Raw genomic sequence first — 15,971 nt, forward strand, 5'->3', positions numbered from 1 at the left:
CCTGAAACTCTGGTTAGAATCTTTGACACAATTATATAACTCTTTGGTAGGGTCCTCTCCTATAATCTCCCCACCCCCCTCAAAGGAGTGTGATTAACAACCAATGACTTTATTAAATTCAGATGGTGGAATTTTCATCAAGACCCTGCAAAATGGTTTTAGGAAAATTCTCCTAGATTTAGTCTACCCTGATCAAGCAGTGACATACTAGGAATACACGTTTGATAATATAAAAATATACAAAGCCAAAAGGTTATTGTACTGGTTATGTGTTGAAAAAGAACTGGACAGTCACACAAGGCTTTTATTGACAATACTTGAAGAAGAACAAGTTACTTTCTTACCTGGTAACGTTCTTTCGATGGGATGGTCCGACGACGTATTCCATATCTATGACAGGTAATGGAGCACAGCTGTGGACTTCAGAAAATCTTTGGCGTCTGCGTCGATGACGTTGATGCGCCGTCCCCGAGGACCTCCTCCGACGGCCGACGTCACCCGATGTGATAAGTAGGACGCACGACGCCCATAGCCTCAGATATAGTTTTTTCCCAGAACGTGTGCCACCAGTTTTCTGCCAGTCAGACACACAAGGCCTTGCAGAAGGCAAGCTGCAATCGCAAAAGAAATTCTGCAGCGGGGAAGGCAGGGAGGGAGCGATATGGAATACGTCGTCGGACCATCCCATCGAAAGAACGTCACCAGGTAAGAAAGTAACTTGTTCTTCGAGGGGATTGGGTCCTCCGACGTATTCCATATCTATGACAGACTCCCAAAGCAGTACCAAGCAAGGAGGTGGGAAAGAATTTAGTATACAAATTTAGCATGCCCAATCAAATTGCGGAATAGAGAACTGCCTTGCCAAAGGCCAGATCTTGCCCTCTGATGGAATCGAGGGAGTAGTGACATACAAAAGTATGTACTGAAGCCCAGGTGGCTGCATCACAGATGTGACAAATAGGAACTCCCCTCTGCAGGGCAGTAGACGCAGCCACTCCCCTGGTAGAATGGGCCCGCAAGCCAGCCGGAGGGTCCTTACCCCCAAAGCGGTAACACTCGGAGATAGCTAAAATAATCCACCGAGACAAAGTCTGTTTCGTCACAGCTTGTCCCAAACGCTTTCCAGCATAACCAATGAAGAGTTGATCGTCCACTCTGACCCGGGACATGCGTGAAATATAAAAGCTTAACGCTCTCCTAGGATCAAGCCTATGGAGCCTCTCCTCTTCCTTACCAGGATGTGGAGGAGGATAGACTGCCGGAAGAATAACCTTCTGGCCCAAATTAAATTCCGACACCACCTTCGGAAGAAAGGAAGGACGAACTCTAAGGACAACCCTGTCCTTATGAAACACAGTGAAGGGTGGCTTAACTGAAAGTGACTGTAATTCACTCACTCTGCGAGCGGAAGTAACCACAACCAAAAACACAGTTTTCAGAGTCAACAGCCTCAAAGGGCAAGAATGTAAAGGCTCAAACGGAGCACCCATAAGAAACTTAAGAACAAGGTTCAAATCCCAACCTGGCACCAAAAAAGGTGACGGAGGGAACACATTAGTGAGCCCTTTCAAGAACTGTGAAATTAAAGGAATCTTAAAATAGGAACACTCTTCAGACGAGCGCTTAAATATGGACAGCGCCGCCAGGTAACCTTTAATGGTCCCCACTTGCAAGCCCCTGTGGGCCAAAGAAAGCAAAAGAGACAAAACCATGGGAATGTCACATTCAAAACGATCCACATTCTGAACTCTGCACCAGTCGCAGAACTTTCTCCAACGGCAACGGTACAGAGACTTAGTTGCCGGCCGCCTGGCCGAGAGCAACACCTCCATCACGTCTTCAGCGAGGTCCCAATCCTTATACCTCAACCTTTCAGAAGCCAAGCGTGAAGATTGAGGGATCTGACCTCTGGATGGAGAACCTGACCCCCCTTCCCGTGAGAGCAGATCGTCTCGGTAGGGAAGACGACATGGAGGGCAGATGGACAAGTCTAGAAGGTCCGGGTACCACGTCCTCCGGGCCCACGCCGGAGCAATGAGGATCATCCGGGAACCGAAACTCCGTAACCTCCGCAACACTTGTGGAATGACAGGGACTGGAGGAAATGCGTGCAGCAGTGGGAATGACCACTCCACCACGAACGCGTCTCCTAAGGCTCCTTTTGGAGGAAATTCCCGCGAGCAAAACCTTTCGCATTTCTGGCTGACACTGGAGGCGAAGAGATCCACTTGAGGGGTCCCCCAAAGGGCGAAGATCTCCAGGAGAATCTCCTGAGCCAGCTCCCACTCGTGAGAGATCGTGCTCTGCCTGCTCAGAGCGTCCACCGCCTCGTTGTCGTCTCCGGCCAGATGAACTGCCGAGATCGCAACTTCCTGCTGGATGGCCCAGAACTCGAGCTGCATCGCCTCCCTGCACAGCGGAAGTGACCTTGCCCCCCCACCCCCTTTTTGTTGAGGTAGTGCATGGCCACCGTGTTGTCCGTCAGAATCAGGACACTCTTCCTGTCCACAGTCGGCAGAAAAGCCTTCAGGGCTAGCCTGACGGCCCTCAGCTCCAACAGATTGATATGGAGTCTGGACTCCGACGGAGACCAACGACCGCTGACTGTCAGCTGGTTGGCATGAGCTCCCCATCCCGTGAGGGATGCGTCCGTCACGATCGTCACCTCCGGCCAGGGCAGCCAAAATGGGGCACCCTTCATCAGATTGCCCTCGACGGCCCACCACAGAAGGTCCCGGGCTACCGAGGGTGACACCTGAACAGGGTCCGACAGCCTGCCGGAGGACTGAGACCACTGGAGCTTGAGTGCCCACTGCAAAGATCTCATCCACAGACGAGCCTCTGGCACCAGAAGAATGCAGGATGCCATGAGGCCGAGCAGTCTCAAGAACTCGGACGCTGGGAGAGTCTGGGCAAACTGAAACTTGTGCACCATCTGCTGAATGTGAAGAGCCCTCACCTGAGGAGGAAAACACTGCCCCAGGGACGTGTCGAGCAGTGCTCCGATGTACTGGAGCCGCTGCGTTGGTGTCAAATGGGACTTCTTTAAATTGAGGGAGAAGTCCAGCCTGTGAAGGGAGTGGCACGTGACGGACAGATGATCCAGGACTTGCTCGGGAGAGCTCCCCCTGATCAACCAATCGTCCAGGTAGGGGTAGACGTGAATCCCCCCCTTTCCTGAGATGCGCTGCCACCACCACCATGAGCCTGGTGAAAACCCTCGGGGCGGAGGTCAATCCGAACGGCAGGACCCGCAACTGAAAGTGCGAGTCGCCAACCGCGAACCTAAGGTACTTCTTGTGTTTGGGATGGATCGGCACATGGAAGTAAGCATCCTTGAGGTCGAGAGACACCAACCATTCCTGAAGTTAAAGGGCCTGGAGGACTTGAGAAACAGTCACCATCTTGAACTTGTCCTTCCTGAGGAGTTTGTTCAAACCGCGCAAGTCCATGATGGGTTCCAATCCCCGGTCTTTCTTTGAAATCAAAAAATAAGGGGAATACCATCCCTTGTTCCTCTCCGCTACAGGCACCAGTTTTATGGCGCCTTTCTCCAGCAGGGCTTGAATTTCCTGCGCAAGGAGCGGATCCGGACTCTTCAAAGAGAGGTTCCCTGGTGGATTGTCGTGAGGCCTTTGCCGAAAAGGAAGACAGTAGCCGTGGGTTATGATCTCCAGAACTCACACATCCGAAGTAATGGCTTGCCACTCTACAAGATGTTGCGCCAGCCTTCCCCCAACCGGCGAACCATGGGACCTGGCCTCACGACTGAGTGGTAGCGGCTGCGGCGTTGCCTGAGGGCAAAGAGGCAACTGCCCGAGCGGCCTTGGCACCTCAAGTACCTTTGTTTCCACCTCTGGCACTCTTACGATGGCCTCTTTGACTGCTAGCTCCTCTCGCTTTAATGAAGGACGAGTAATAGCGAAAGGAGCCTCCCCTCCATTGCTGTCCCCTAGGACGAAAAGGCGGAGGTTGGCGAACTGCAGCGCCCAACGACTTCGCTGCAGCTTTGGAGGTCTGCAACCTCTCAAGGCTCTCGTCAGCCTTGCTGCCAAAAAGGTGTTCACCGTCAAAGGGCATGTTGAGGAACCGGGACTGCACATCAGGAGTGAAACCAGACTTCCTCAACCACGCAAACCTGCGCATTACGGTGCTCGCCGCCATGGACCGGCTGACACAATCCGCCAAGTCCAAACCCGACTTAACGGCCTCACACATGGCATCCTTGCCATCCTGAACCATAGCAAGGAAACTATCCCGTTCGTCCCCTTCGGGAATACGATCAGCCGCTAATGCAACACAGTTCCACAGAGTGTGTGTGAAACGAGACAAGGCACATATGGAGTTGGCCGCCTGAAGCGCCATACCCCCAGAAGAAAACACTTTCTTTGCCCAGCCGTCAAAACGTTTGTCGTCCCTATCCGGAGGGATGTTAGGATAAGACGCCTGCTTTGCCGGGGCCGTAGCCGCCTGCACCACCAAACTCTCCGGGGTGGGGTGCCTAGACAAGTAGCAGGGGTCGCTACTGGCTGGACGGTATTTTCGCGACAAAGACTTGCCCACTGCCGGGAGGCTCTCCGGAGCAGTCCAAGCCGCCGCCATCCTTCTCTGCAAAGCCATATGAAAAGGCAAAACCGGGTCAGTGGGTGGACCGAGATCAAGGATGTCCGTGAGATCATCCTGAACGAACTCCCCTGGGGGAGCTGACCAACCCAAGTACTCGGTAACCTGAGACATAAGGCGCCGATATGACGAATCAGCATGAGTGCCAGGCTCCGGCCGACAAAACTCCACCTCCGGAGAGGTGTCCAGTCCACTGGCATCATGCAGTGACTGTCTCAGGTCATCAAACTGTCTATGGCTCGAGATAAGGTCATCTGGAACCGTAACCGGAACCAGGCCGCCATCAGAGCCTTCATCACCCTCTGAAATGTACTCCAGGCGGGGAGAGGAAGACCTCTGCGGACCAAAACAGTGCCGGACCTTAGCCATAGCCTTTCTAGGGGCAAACCCTGTGCCATGGGGCCCCTCCGACACCATCGCCTCGAAAAGCGTCGAGGGCGCCGAGCGAGTCTGCGCCAGCGTCGACAGAAAAGGTGTCGACGTCGAGCGAATCGGCATCGACGTCAGCTGCAACGCCTCCAGCATCTGCGGCGTCGACACAGTCCTCGAAGCCAGAGCTCCGAGCGTGTCTCTCGACAATCTGGGTGCCAACGGCGTCGACGACCCCCTCGAAGACGGAACCTCGAGAGAAATCGTCGACGACCTCGGCGCCACAGGCGTTGACGTCTTCTTCGAAGACGGCACAGGATCGCGCGGTCTTGAGCGAGCCGAGGACCGGGACCAGGAACGGGCATGGCGAGAACGGCTACCCTTGTCCGAGCGGGACCTCTCCCGTGAGCCGTGCCGACCACCCGAGCCCGAAGGCGTACGGGCGGTGTCTCTCGACCGGTGCCGACCGATCCCACTCGGAGGCACAGACGGACCAGTGCCCTGCGATTCCAGAATCGCTAGCATCTGCTTCCCGAAGGAAGCCCATTCCTCTGGTGTCGCTTGCATGGAGGGATAAGCGACCCGCCGATGGGCAGAGTCCTCGGAAGAGGACGGGGAAGGCGACCTATGCCGGCGCTTCCTGGAATGCCTAGATGAGGCGGAGGAGTGGCGAGACCGACTCCTGGGAGGAGACCCACCGGACTTCCGACGACGACGCAGAGAGTCACCCCTCGAGTCATCGGTCGAAAGCCCCGCAGACCTCGACTTCCGGGGCTTAGACACCCGACCTACCAACAGTTTCTTCTTGCGTTCCCGCAAGGCCTTCGCAGTGAGCGACTGGCAGTCGACACAGTCGTCCGTATCGTGGGCCTCCCCGAGGCACCAGAGGCAGGCGTCGTGCGAGTCCGTAACCGACATCTTGGACCCACAGTCCCCGCAGTTTTTGAAACCCGGACGCGAGGTCGAAGATGAGAAAGACATCGCCACGAACAGGTCTTCACACCAACCGAACAGGTTCAACGAACCGAGAAAGAAAACAGCAACTCCAACGAGTCGAAGCGTACCGAGATTCACGAAGCGAACAAGTTCGCGGAAAAAACGGAACTGAGGCTATGGGCGTTGTGCGTCCTACTTATCACATCGGGTGAAGTCGGCCATCGGAGGGGGTCCTCGGGGACGGCGCATCGACGTCATCGACGCAGGACGCAGACGCCAAAGATTTTCCGAAGCAGCACAGCTGTGGACATTACCTGTCATAGATATGGAATACGTCGGAGGACCCAATCCCCTCGAATATTGGTTTCCTAACTTCTTTTTGGAGAAATGGTTTTGAACAGCTATTGCCAGATCTTCTGTAGGATCAGGGTAAAGCTGCCTGTGAAGGTTTTATTTGGAATGGGGCACAAGGTAAAGGTTACCACCTTCACATTTATCGTTTGTCCTAATAATGGAATTATTTGCTAGGTGGGTCAGATCCAAATGCAAAGCACATGACCACAACTTTGGGAAAATGAAACGCAAATTGGATACACGTTCTCACTACATCTCTGTTTTAGCATTGAGGCCCCCTGATTATTCTCTTGGATGTAATCCCAGAAATTAAATCAGATTATCAGATTTTAAACTCAATTTTTCCAAATCAGAACTCTGAATACCTCAGCAAATGCTGATGAGACAGAAAAGCTTCTTGAGGAAGTTTAATTTCGATGGGGACACTTGTGCACCAAAACATTCTGGTATATGAGCATATAAAATGTCATGGAATAAATATAAATATAAAGACCCATTTACCCATAATGTCTAAAGTGGCAGGCTGTAATGGATAGCAGGTGCAATGCATTATCACCCCAAAATGGCCCACCACTGAAAGCATAATTGCATCAGAACCCGTCACAAGCGGTGTGTAGCTATTGGCAAGGTATTTCATTCATGAAAAAACAATTGCAGGTGAACGCTTTTTCAAAAATCAAATAAGCCCTCATTAAGGTGTCCCGCAGGGAAACAGAAAGGGAACTAAAAAAAAAAGCTTTTCTAGTTCTGTGGTGGCAGATGTAGGGCAGCAGAGATACAGATCCAGGTACAGGCAGTACACCTTGGGGTGGGATGGGTTGGATGAAGGGAGCATGAACAGGGAGTGCACCGCAAAACTAGGAGTGAGGGAAGAGTACTCGACTGCTGTGCTCATGTCAGTTAGGTATCATAGAAATAACTCCCATTTTGGCTCCAGTTATGCTGCAGCGTTCTGAATTATTATAAATTCCCAACATTGTTGGAAGCTTTTCGAGGGTACTTGAAAAAGTGGGGTAGCTATTCATCTTATTGCTTGGGCAAATACATCTAATTAATTTTAATAAACGACTCAGCTAGATATACTTTTATCAGGCCTCTTGAAACAAATATTGGATCTGGCCTACCTTCAAAATAATTGCTTTGGTTCATCTGGAGAGGGGAGCATGTTTCCAGACATATCAAGATGTCCCCAAACAAAGATGGAGAGTTGGATTCTCTAGATCTCATTGAATACGACCTAGCTGCCCAGTTGTAGATCCGGGGGAGTAATGCAGGACAACATTATCAGAGAACCAGTAGCATGGAATATGGACTGCTCAGTAGTGGGCGATTACATATGGCCTCTTAGACCCAATATGATAAACCATTAGGGCTATACAAAAGTGACAATTTCACTCATGGTGGTTTGCGATAAACTGACACTTTCTATAAGGCTCATCTCCTACCCCTCAATCAGGAGACTGTCTTGTTTTGGTAATCCCGACTTTATTTACACTAGCGCACTGGGCGTCATTTTTCAAGAGGAAAGAGGGCAATTGCACATGTCTACCATATCTTTTTATGGAAGATAAGGGCAATCCTTTTCAAATAGTAAAACATTTTTGGGATCAGTGTACGGAAGGAATACAATACCTCCAATTACGTCACAGGGTAGTACATTCATCAGTGAGAGGGGGAGATATCATACCTCTAAATACGTTGATAACCATCTCTAAAATAGTCTTACTTCTCCTTAACTGATTTTAGCACTTTAAAATAGTTTTCTGTGAAAAGGAGTTAGATTGAAAAGCCTCCGGAAGAAAATGGGGCGCTATCTAGTCGACAGTATCTAGGGCCTTGAAGTGTGTTCAGTTTCAAGCCAAGCTATGCCTTCTAAAGAGGCCAGCAAATGCTGTGGCTAGATGGTTCTTGACTTGTATATGGCGGTCTTTCTTGTCCCAAACTGCAAGCCTGCATGGTCTCACAGAGATACAAGGTATAGATTTTCAGGGCTGCCTAGAGCAATTTTGTAAGCCCTACCAATCAAGACAGAGCATCAACTCTACTCACCAAGGGTTAACATCATCACCTCTATGCTTTTAGCAGCCAGACTGTACATAGGTCAATTTTGGAAAACAAGGGCAGCACAGCCCACCAATGTCTGCAAGAACTGTGGTACATAATTGTGATTGAGCGATTAACAGCCAATCAAAACATCAGACCCAGGTATTCAGGAAGGTCTGCCAACCAGTTCTGGACAAGATCTTCCTATGTACTCGCTCCAGTTTTGTGGAATTCACTTCCCCAAAGCGTGCGAGGGATTTCTGATCATTTGCTTTTCCGAAAAACTCTTAAAACCTTTCTATTTTAAGGTGGCTTCACCTGCTTCCTCACTGTTCTGCTGTTAGCGGCCAAATGCATCCAGACCTTGGTTTCATGCTCAATAAAAACAGATATATACATAAATACATACATATGGCAAACGACCATTGCAGGCTTACGTGCAGACTGAGTTTACAACAAGTGGCGACCCAACACAAAACAGATGATATAACGTAGAGACGGAAAACTGTTTGTAGCAAGGATATTAAATAAATATTTTTGGAAATTGAATACCCACTTGCACTCGTTCAGATAAAGTGTGCAGAAATCATTGTACATTCAATACATTATCTAATGTGGGATAGGTAGAGGAAGGGGGAGATGGGTATTACATTGGGAGTAACATTAATTCTACTTTATGTTTCAATCTCATGCTATCTGTACTTGTAGCAAAATTTCAATATAAAATACATTAAGAAAGGATGAACAACAAAGCGTTACAGGAGAAGAAAATAAAATTAAGAGGAGGTCCACTTACAGCAATGGCCTACAACCCAGATTTTACGCTAGGTATGCAACCCACTTTCTGGCTGCACCGGCGAGAAGGGCAGGCCCTGGTTTTGGGGTATTTCTATGTGGAGGGGAACCCCATGACATTTGAAGACTGTAAAAATAAGTTTCAGATACCCGAAGGCCAGCGTTTTCGATACACCCAAATTAGGCATTGGATCTCAAACACAAGAGTAAAGGAAGGAGCTAATAGAAGCCCAATAGGGCTGGAGCTCAAGGTAAAAGAGGGGGTACCTGAGAAGGCGGTGACGAGGCTCTACCGATTGATGGACGAGTCGGACCCGGAAGAAATTCTACCATACATGTCAAAATGGGGGTAGGACTTTGAAGAACCTATTACCGGGGACAGATGGGGTCAGATTTGGCGACAGCCAATGAAAAGCTTGAAGTGCGTCTCTATTAAAGAAGCAGCATATAAACTATGTCTGGGGTGGTACATGGCGCCACAAGGCATGCATTCCATCAACGCATGCTATGCTTTGACATTTTGGCGGGGCTGTGGGCAGACAGGGGATTTGATTCACATGTGGGCTTGTCCTGTGGCCGAGGCATATTGGAAAGAAATCCTAAGCCACATCAAGGAAGTATCTAAGGCGCAGCTACCGTTTGACCCAGCGGTGGGGTTGTTGGGAGCAACAGTGGAGGGAATCTATGCTGCCACGGGATGTAGTGCCGCCCTCATCACCCATATGCTGAGCGCGGCCAGGATTAATTTGGCACAGGCATGGAAGAACAAACAAGGGCCGGTGGTAGCCATGTGGTGGGTGAGGTTATGGGGAGTGATGGCCATGAAAAAGGTGATGGCGCTGGCATATGGAACTTACCAAAAGCATTAGCCACTTGGATGTCCTTTCATGAGTTCATGGTGGACAGGGAGCAAATGCATTTCAAGCCAAATATGCTTTGCAAGGTCTCTATTCTCTGACAGTAAATCTGGTTCGGGGTGGTAGGATCTGCCCGATAAGTACAACAAAAGTGCATCAGCAGAAAGTGTTCTATCTCAACCTCATATTGATATGTTAAACGGAAGGTGATGGCGCGGGGGAGTTATAACAAAGTTAAAATTATGATCACAGGTGCAACAAAGCTGACAGTTGAAAATTAAGTGTGGCATAAGTAAGAATGTATATTGTGGATTTGTATCATTGGCTCATTCTAATAAATAAAGTTTGATTAAAAAAAGGAAAGGAGGAACGATTGGAAAATGTCATTTTGTGGTGTGGCATTCTAGAAAGGCCCATGATCGCATAAACATGAATGAATGACGTCACCATTATCACTTCCAAATGAAGACTCTTCAAAACTCTCAAGACTCAGATCCCTGACATACTGGCGTCAGAAAGAATGAGACATTAATGTACTAAGAGTTAATATTGAATGTTTCTCAAGAAGCATCTATACTTCAGGGAAGACGCTATAAAAATGGCATGTATCCAAACATTTTCAATAATTCTGAGAAGAGAGCAAACCATACCTTTGTTTCTCTGTGTCTGGCAGGAGGAGGTTTTGATGAAAGCAATGAAGTAAGGCTTGTAGTTCGTTTAAGCCCAACTTCATCAACAGAAACATCTAGGCTGTCATAGGCTGTTTTGGTACTTTTTGCTTGATTCAGTAAATAGTTGGGAGAGGATTCTTTGCCTCTGGTGGGTGATAAAGTTCTTGGTGTTGTCATGGATGGCGCCAGAGACTTCTCAAACAGATTTTCCAACGATGCGGAGCAAAGCTTTGATGATGGAAAAACAAATTCTTGACTCAAGGTAGATAAATGATCTGCAGATAGAAGGCGCTTGTTTTCAACGTGTGTGGCGGTGTACAAGTCTAATAAGAAAAAAAATGCTTGTAAACAGATTTGGCTTGCTTCCATTAAAGCAGAAAACTGGAAGCAAGGTATTCTTTGACCTTCAAGCCAACAATGTGGAAACCTTGCACTATAATAAAATTTTCCAAAATATAATAGACATGAAAATACGTCAAGCAAAAAGAGTATAACAACTATTCAAAACCATTAAATTTGTAGGATTTCCATTATTTAAATTCAATCAAAACACAAATTGTTAGAGAGTCCACTGATACGATTATACGCAATTGTCAATCTTAATGTACTCATTATTGCCTTAGGCAGAATCTGCATAGGGCAAGGTAATTGTGGCAGACAAACTGAGAAGATCAATCAAGGAAAATGTGTGCAAAAGGCAATCTGTCCTGCACACATTTTTACACTCCTAAACGCTTAGGTCTTAAGGGAGAATGAAAAACAACCTGCAGCAAGAAGGAATAACCCGTGGAAAAAAACATTTACTTCTGCAATCTGAAGTATGGAAACACACCCCCCATCAGGGCTTGTATATGTGGTCTAGAGAGTGATTTTTAGTAGACCCTTGCCCTCTTCCTAAATTCAATAAAATATTTCTGTATATATACACACACACACACGGGTGGAGGGATTTTTCACAGAGGAGTTTTTTTTATTTTGGCACATTTTGGCAGTGCTTTGATCCATTGCTAGTGGGAGAGAGAGAAAGCGAGAGAGAGTGTGGCAGCCTGGAAAGGAGTCTTGCCAAACTGTGGCATAGTGGTTGGCCCAAGAATTATTTTATGGTGAATAAACCTATCCATATCTGACTAGAGGTGGTTTCCCTACCTCAAACAAACTAAAAAGTCAGGAAGTCTGTGCAGTCCAAATCAAAAGTTCACCGTCCTAGTCCAAACACCTATTCTATCCCTACTACTTAAACACAAAACCTAATCTAAGGAAAATAGTTATATCTAAAACCCAGGGGAAGTACTCACTTCTCTTGGGTGTGAGTACCTCACGGTGCAGCCTTCTCAAGCTCAGGAAATGCTCCAAGGTTCACAAACAAAGGAAATTCCCAAGTGCAAGAGAAAAAAAAGTTCCACGATTTCCAGGCAGGGCTAGGAGAATTACTCCCTTCTCGTATTCTGCGCCCCAGTTCTTGGTAAGCATATTACTGGCCATCTGATTTTTAACTTCCTTAACAATGCTTGTAGCTCTCTCCATCTTTGTTATGTTGCTCAATGCGGACAAGGAAGATGGTTCGAAAACCAGTGTCCCTAGCACAGGCTTGGTACAAAGGATTACCTGCCTCTTCTTTTCAGAAAAGACGTATGTTCCATTGGTCTCAAAGGTGCACGACTCTTAGCGGGATATGGTGTTGACGAAAAGAAGATTAAGACTTTCTCTGCCGTACTGTTGTGTGTCGTAAAAGGTATCTTCTGGCACTTGCCCCGGAGAATGGCAGTTTCCGGGCTGTACACCACAATGATGCTTCCGAAGGCCCCTGGGTCCGGGAGTTGGCATTTTTCTAGAACAACTTCTGTCCAGGACTTTTGGTGGAAGAGGATCGGGCACTAGACCAGGTTTAAAGTAAGTCTCTTTTGAATATGTTTCAACTTTCACTTATATATCCCTCGGTTCCCTCACAGACTTTCTCCCGTTCCCCTTACCTGCTCTGGGCGGGGACTGTTTCACTGGTTCTGCCTGGGGCTGTTCTGCGATGTTTTGTTTCTCTTCCTCCTTTCGTTGTGGCCCACTTGGCATTGCAGCCTTCGGCTACAGGCAATTCGGGCATTTGGTGTAGACCCGGCTGCCCAACCCTTTCAGGTAGCGTATTGCTTGCTCTTCTGGTTGTTTCTCATATGAACGGCTCCATGGTAGACCAGTGCTGGAGGTTTCTGCGTCGTTCCGGACCACAAGGTCCACACACCAAAGGTCACACCACCACTGCATGTTCTCTCGATTTCAAATGTGTCCGCTCCCGCCAGACTATCAAGATGCACTCTGGGCATCCAACGCTCAATCTTCTCCACTTCACTCAACCTTTTCTCGATGGCTTCACCTTCGTATCACCAGGTCTCTCTCTCTCAGGCTGGTAGGGCGCTGATCCGGTTTCGCCTTCCTTTGGTCTCTCGCTTGCTCTCAGGTTTCCACCTTCTTCCTCTACTACTACCTGATGTAGACGTCCTGCTGACTTGCAAGACGCTCTCTCCACTTGCTACTGGGGCAGACTATGAAATAGAAGTCTCTCGCTATGTCCAGGACTGGGTCGTGTAGATTACAGACACTTTGGACGCCTCGCAGGGTCTGCGAGTAGGAATCAGTACCCCATTCAGCTACGACAATCGTTGGGAAGTCGGGTTGCTGCATCAACAGGGTAGGTTACCTGGATGCGATGAAGTCAATATGGCGAACATAGAGGCTGTGGATTTGAGTGATGGGGTACTCAGTACTGGCACGTATGGGGATTTTTCATGTCTGATGTAGGTCAATCCGGGACTACTCTGTGGTAGTACCTGTATGAAATATGAAGGCAGTGGATGCTAGGCTGCCCATTTGACCACATGAAAAGGAAAACAATGGTGGCATCCCCTAGTGGTTAAATACAGTTCCTGAGCACGAGGGTGAGTCTACATTGGCTACAGAATAAATGCCAGGAAATTTCTATCTATGGTCTTATGTAGAGAGAGATTCCCCCCTAAGCCATGCAGTCAAGGAGCTGCTAACTCAATGTAATAACTGAGTGGCTCGGTCTGGGTAGACGGGTAAGGACAGTCTTGACCATTAATCTGGGAGTGGAGCATTACATCACGGGTGACCATGTGTGATCTGCACCTATACAGTATTAACAGCAATAGCAATGATCAACTGAGGTGGCAGGATGCATGTGATGCATGAAAACTAAAGGGGGCACTGACCCTACTTGCATAAGTTTGCAGTTAGCCAGGATGATCCCCTGGTGGGCACACAAAGGATGGCGGGAGCACAGACGACTGGATCCCTTATGGACCGTGACCAAGCAATAGCACACAGTGAAATGGAGAATGTATATTAGGAACACTGGGACTCCCCCAGTGGACGGGCCACGACCTGTTTGGCTGACTGTATTTGTTTACATTGCAGTACAGCTATTGAGCTTCAACCGGGCGGCGACAAAATACTGTGGGTCATATGAGGAAGCTGATGCTTCCTACATAGTCAGTTATAGAACACTTTAGCTAAGATTCTTATGAGTACTTAAAACCAAGAGGGAAGAATATCTGGTGGCCAAGCAGCGGACATGGCAGCCACCCCCCTGTAAGCCTCCAAAGGGTATGCTCTTTACATAGCACGGATGCTGAATTAAACCGCTAGCAGTTCTCCTTGTCAGACTGTCTACTTTCCCACTGGCTTCTGATGAACCCGATGGCCTTGCCCTTTTACTTCAGGTGGAGGACCACAGCCCAAGGTCCAGGGCACGGTGGCACAAAAGAGGAGGGCCAAAAGGGCGACCAGTGACTAGGATGTGGAGCAGCAGAAGAGCTTGGGCCGAGAGGCGGGAGAGGGGGTTCTCTGGCAAGTCGTCCCTGGGGCAGCCCATTCGGACCCAGGATGAAGAGGCTCTCACACCCTACAGGCAGCCCCCATCTCCAACTGGGAGCTTGGGGCTGTGACAGCTTGTGCACTAGTCCAGATCCTGGGATCAGGTGACCCCCCCACCAGGAGTTATCCATCCACACTAAGGCTTCTGGGGCTGGCACAGCCTCTCCCATCCCAGCACCAACACTCATGGCCCGACACACCATCCCATAAGGCGGCGCTGGGCACCGGGTCCAGCAAGGCCCTGTGGATTTGTGACACTCACCTCCTTCCCAGTGCCTAAGGCAGTGTCCGCCGCCCCTCACGTTTACACAGTGGGACCTGGCCCGCGAGATGCAGAGGCCATAGGATCATCATCAATGCACCCTTATGTGAGGTATGGGGAGTGTCTTGCAAACTGCATTGGTAGGCAGCTGACCTGGGTTTCCGGCCATGCCACGCCGGTGTGCTCCCAAAAGAGCAATGTTGCCCTCAAGGAGTGGAGTTCTCACAACCCGTTGCTGGGAGAGATAGCCTAAAGACTGCAAACTTCATGTACCCAGCCCATTGAGACCCCGAACTGTGCATCTTGGCCTCCAAGCTACTAACTCCATAATCCCCCTCAACATAGCTAAGCACAATAAAAGCGGTAAACCCGCCAACATCCTTTCACTAATGGCTGCAACGCCAGACAAAGCAAAAGGTCAGGAACGAGGCACAGATTCATAGGCTACCTGCCGCAATCCTCTTTTGTATACGTCATCTACCAAACTCGACCTCCAAATTTTAATGCAAGATCTAAAAAATGAGATTCATACCAGTATGGCAGAGCTTGCTCAGAAGATTTCGACAGTGGACAACAAATCTCAGGACTAGAGAATCCAGTCGACGATCTGGAAAATTCAACTTGTGAACAATTTTTTGATCTGGAGGAATGACCATGAGGGTAGAATCCTTGGCAGCCTCCAACAAACAACTGCTCCCAAACAGAAGAACATTGAAAACCGGCCCAAAAGTAACATTTCAGTCTGAGGAATATCATCCCGGTTCTAAGATTCTGAGCTAGAGGACATTGTTCAGGGACTTTTTAAAAACATCGTTTTGCTTCCTGACGAGCAACATATAGTCCTGGATCGCACCCATAGAGTGCACTCAGCTGTCCAAAAATCCAAAGGTTGGGATTCCAGACATACTTACAAGAATCCACCATTACAAAGTCAAGGAAGAGAGCTTGAAAATCTCTAGATCCAAGGGTGAGTATGCCACAAAGACATTAAGATACAATTATTCCAAGATCTGGCTGCATCCACAATGGCGAAACGTGCACCTTTAGAAATGTGGTTTCCTGGATGAAAGACAAAAACATTCAATACTGGTGGGGATTCTCATGTCTACTCCAAATAGCATTCAATGACAAACCCTGTAACCATTTCTCCCCTAGAGATGCAGAACCTCATTCTCCGTC

At 48.6% G+C, this 15,971-nt stretch overlaps 1 protein-coding gene across 6 annotated transcripts in view; it reads right to left on the reverse strand.

The window, feature by feature from the left end:
* The window catches only part of LRRC36 (leucine rich repeat containing 36), a 1,132,044-nt gene that overhangs the window by 492,759 nt on the left and 623,314 nt on the right, over nt 1–15,971 (reverse strand). For all 6 annotated transcript variants that reach the window (XM_069604413.1, XM_069604376.1, XM_069604369.1 and 3 more), the window contains one exon: nt 10,628–10,971. In XM_069604413.1, the coding sequence (XP_069460514.1) occupies nt 10,628–10,971 (344 nt within the window). The remainder of the gene's footprint in view (nt 1–10,627; nt 10,972–15,971) is intronic.

The sequence above is a fragment of the Ambystoma mexicanum genome, chromosome 1p (genome assembly GCF_040938575.1).
Source record: "Ambystoma mexicanum isolate Mex_15411 chromosome 1p, UKY_AmexF1_1, whole genome shotgun sequence".
In the NCBI taxonomy this organism is placed as follows: Eukaryota; Metazoa; Chordata; class Amphibia; order Caudata; family Ambystomatidae; genus Ambystoma; species Ambystoma mexicanum.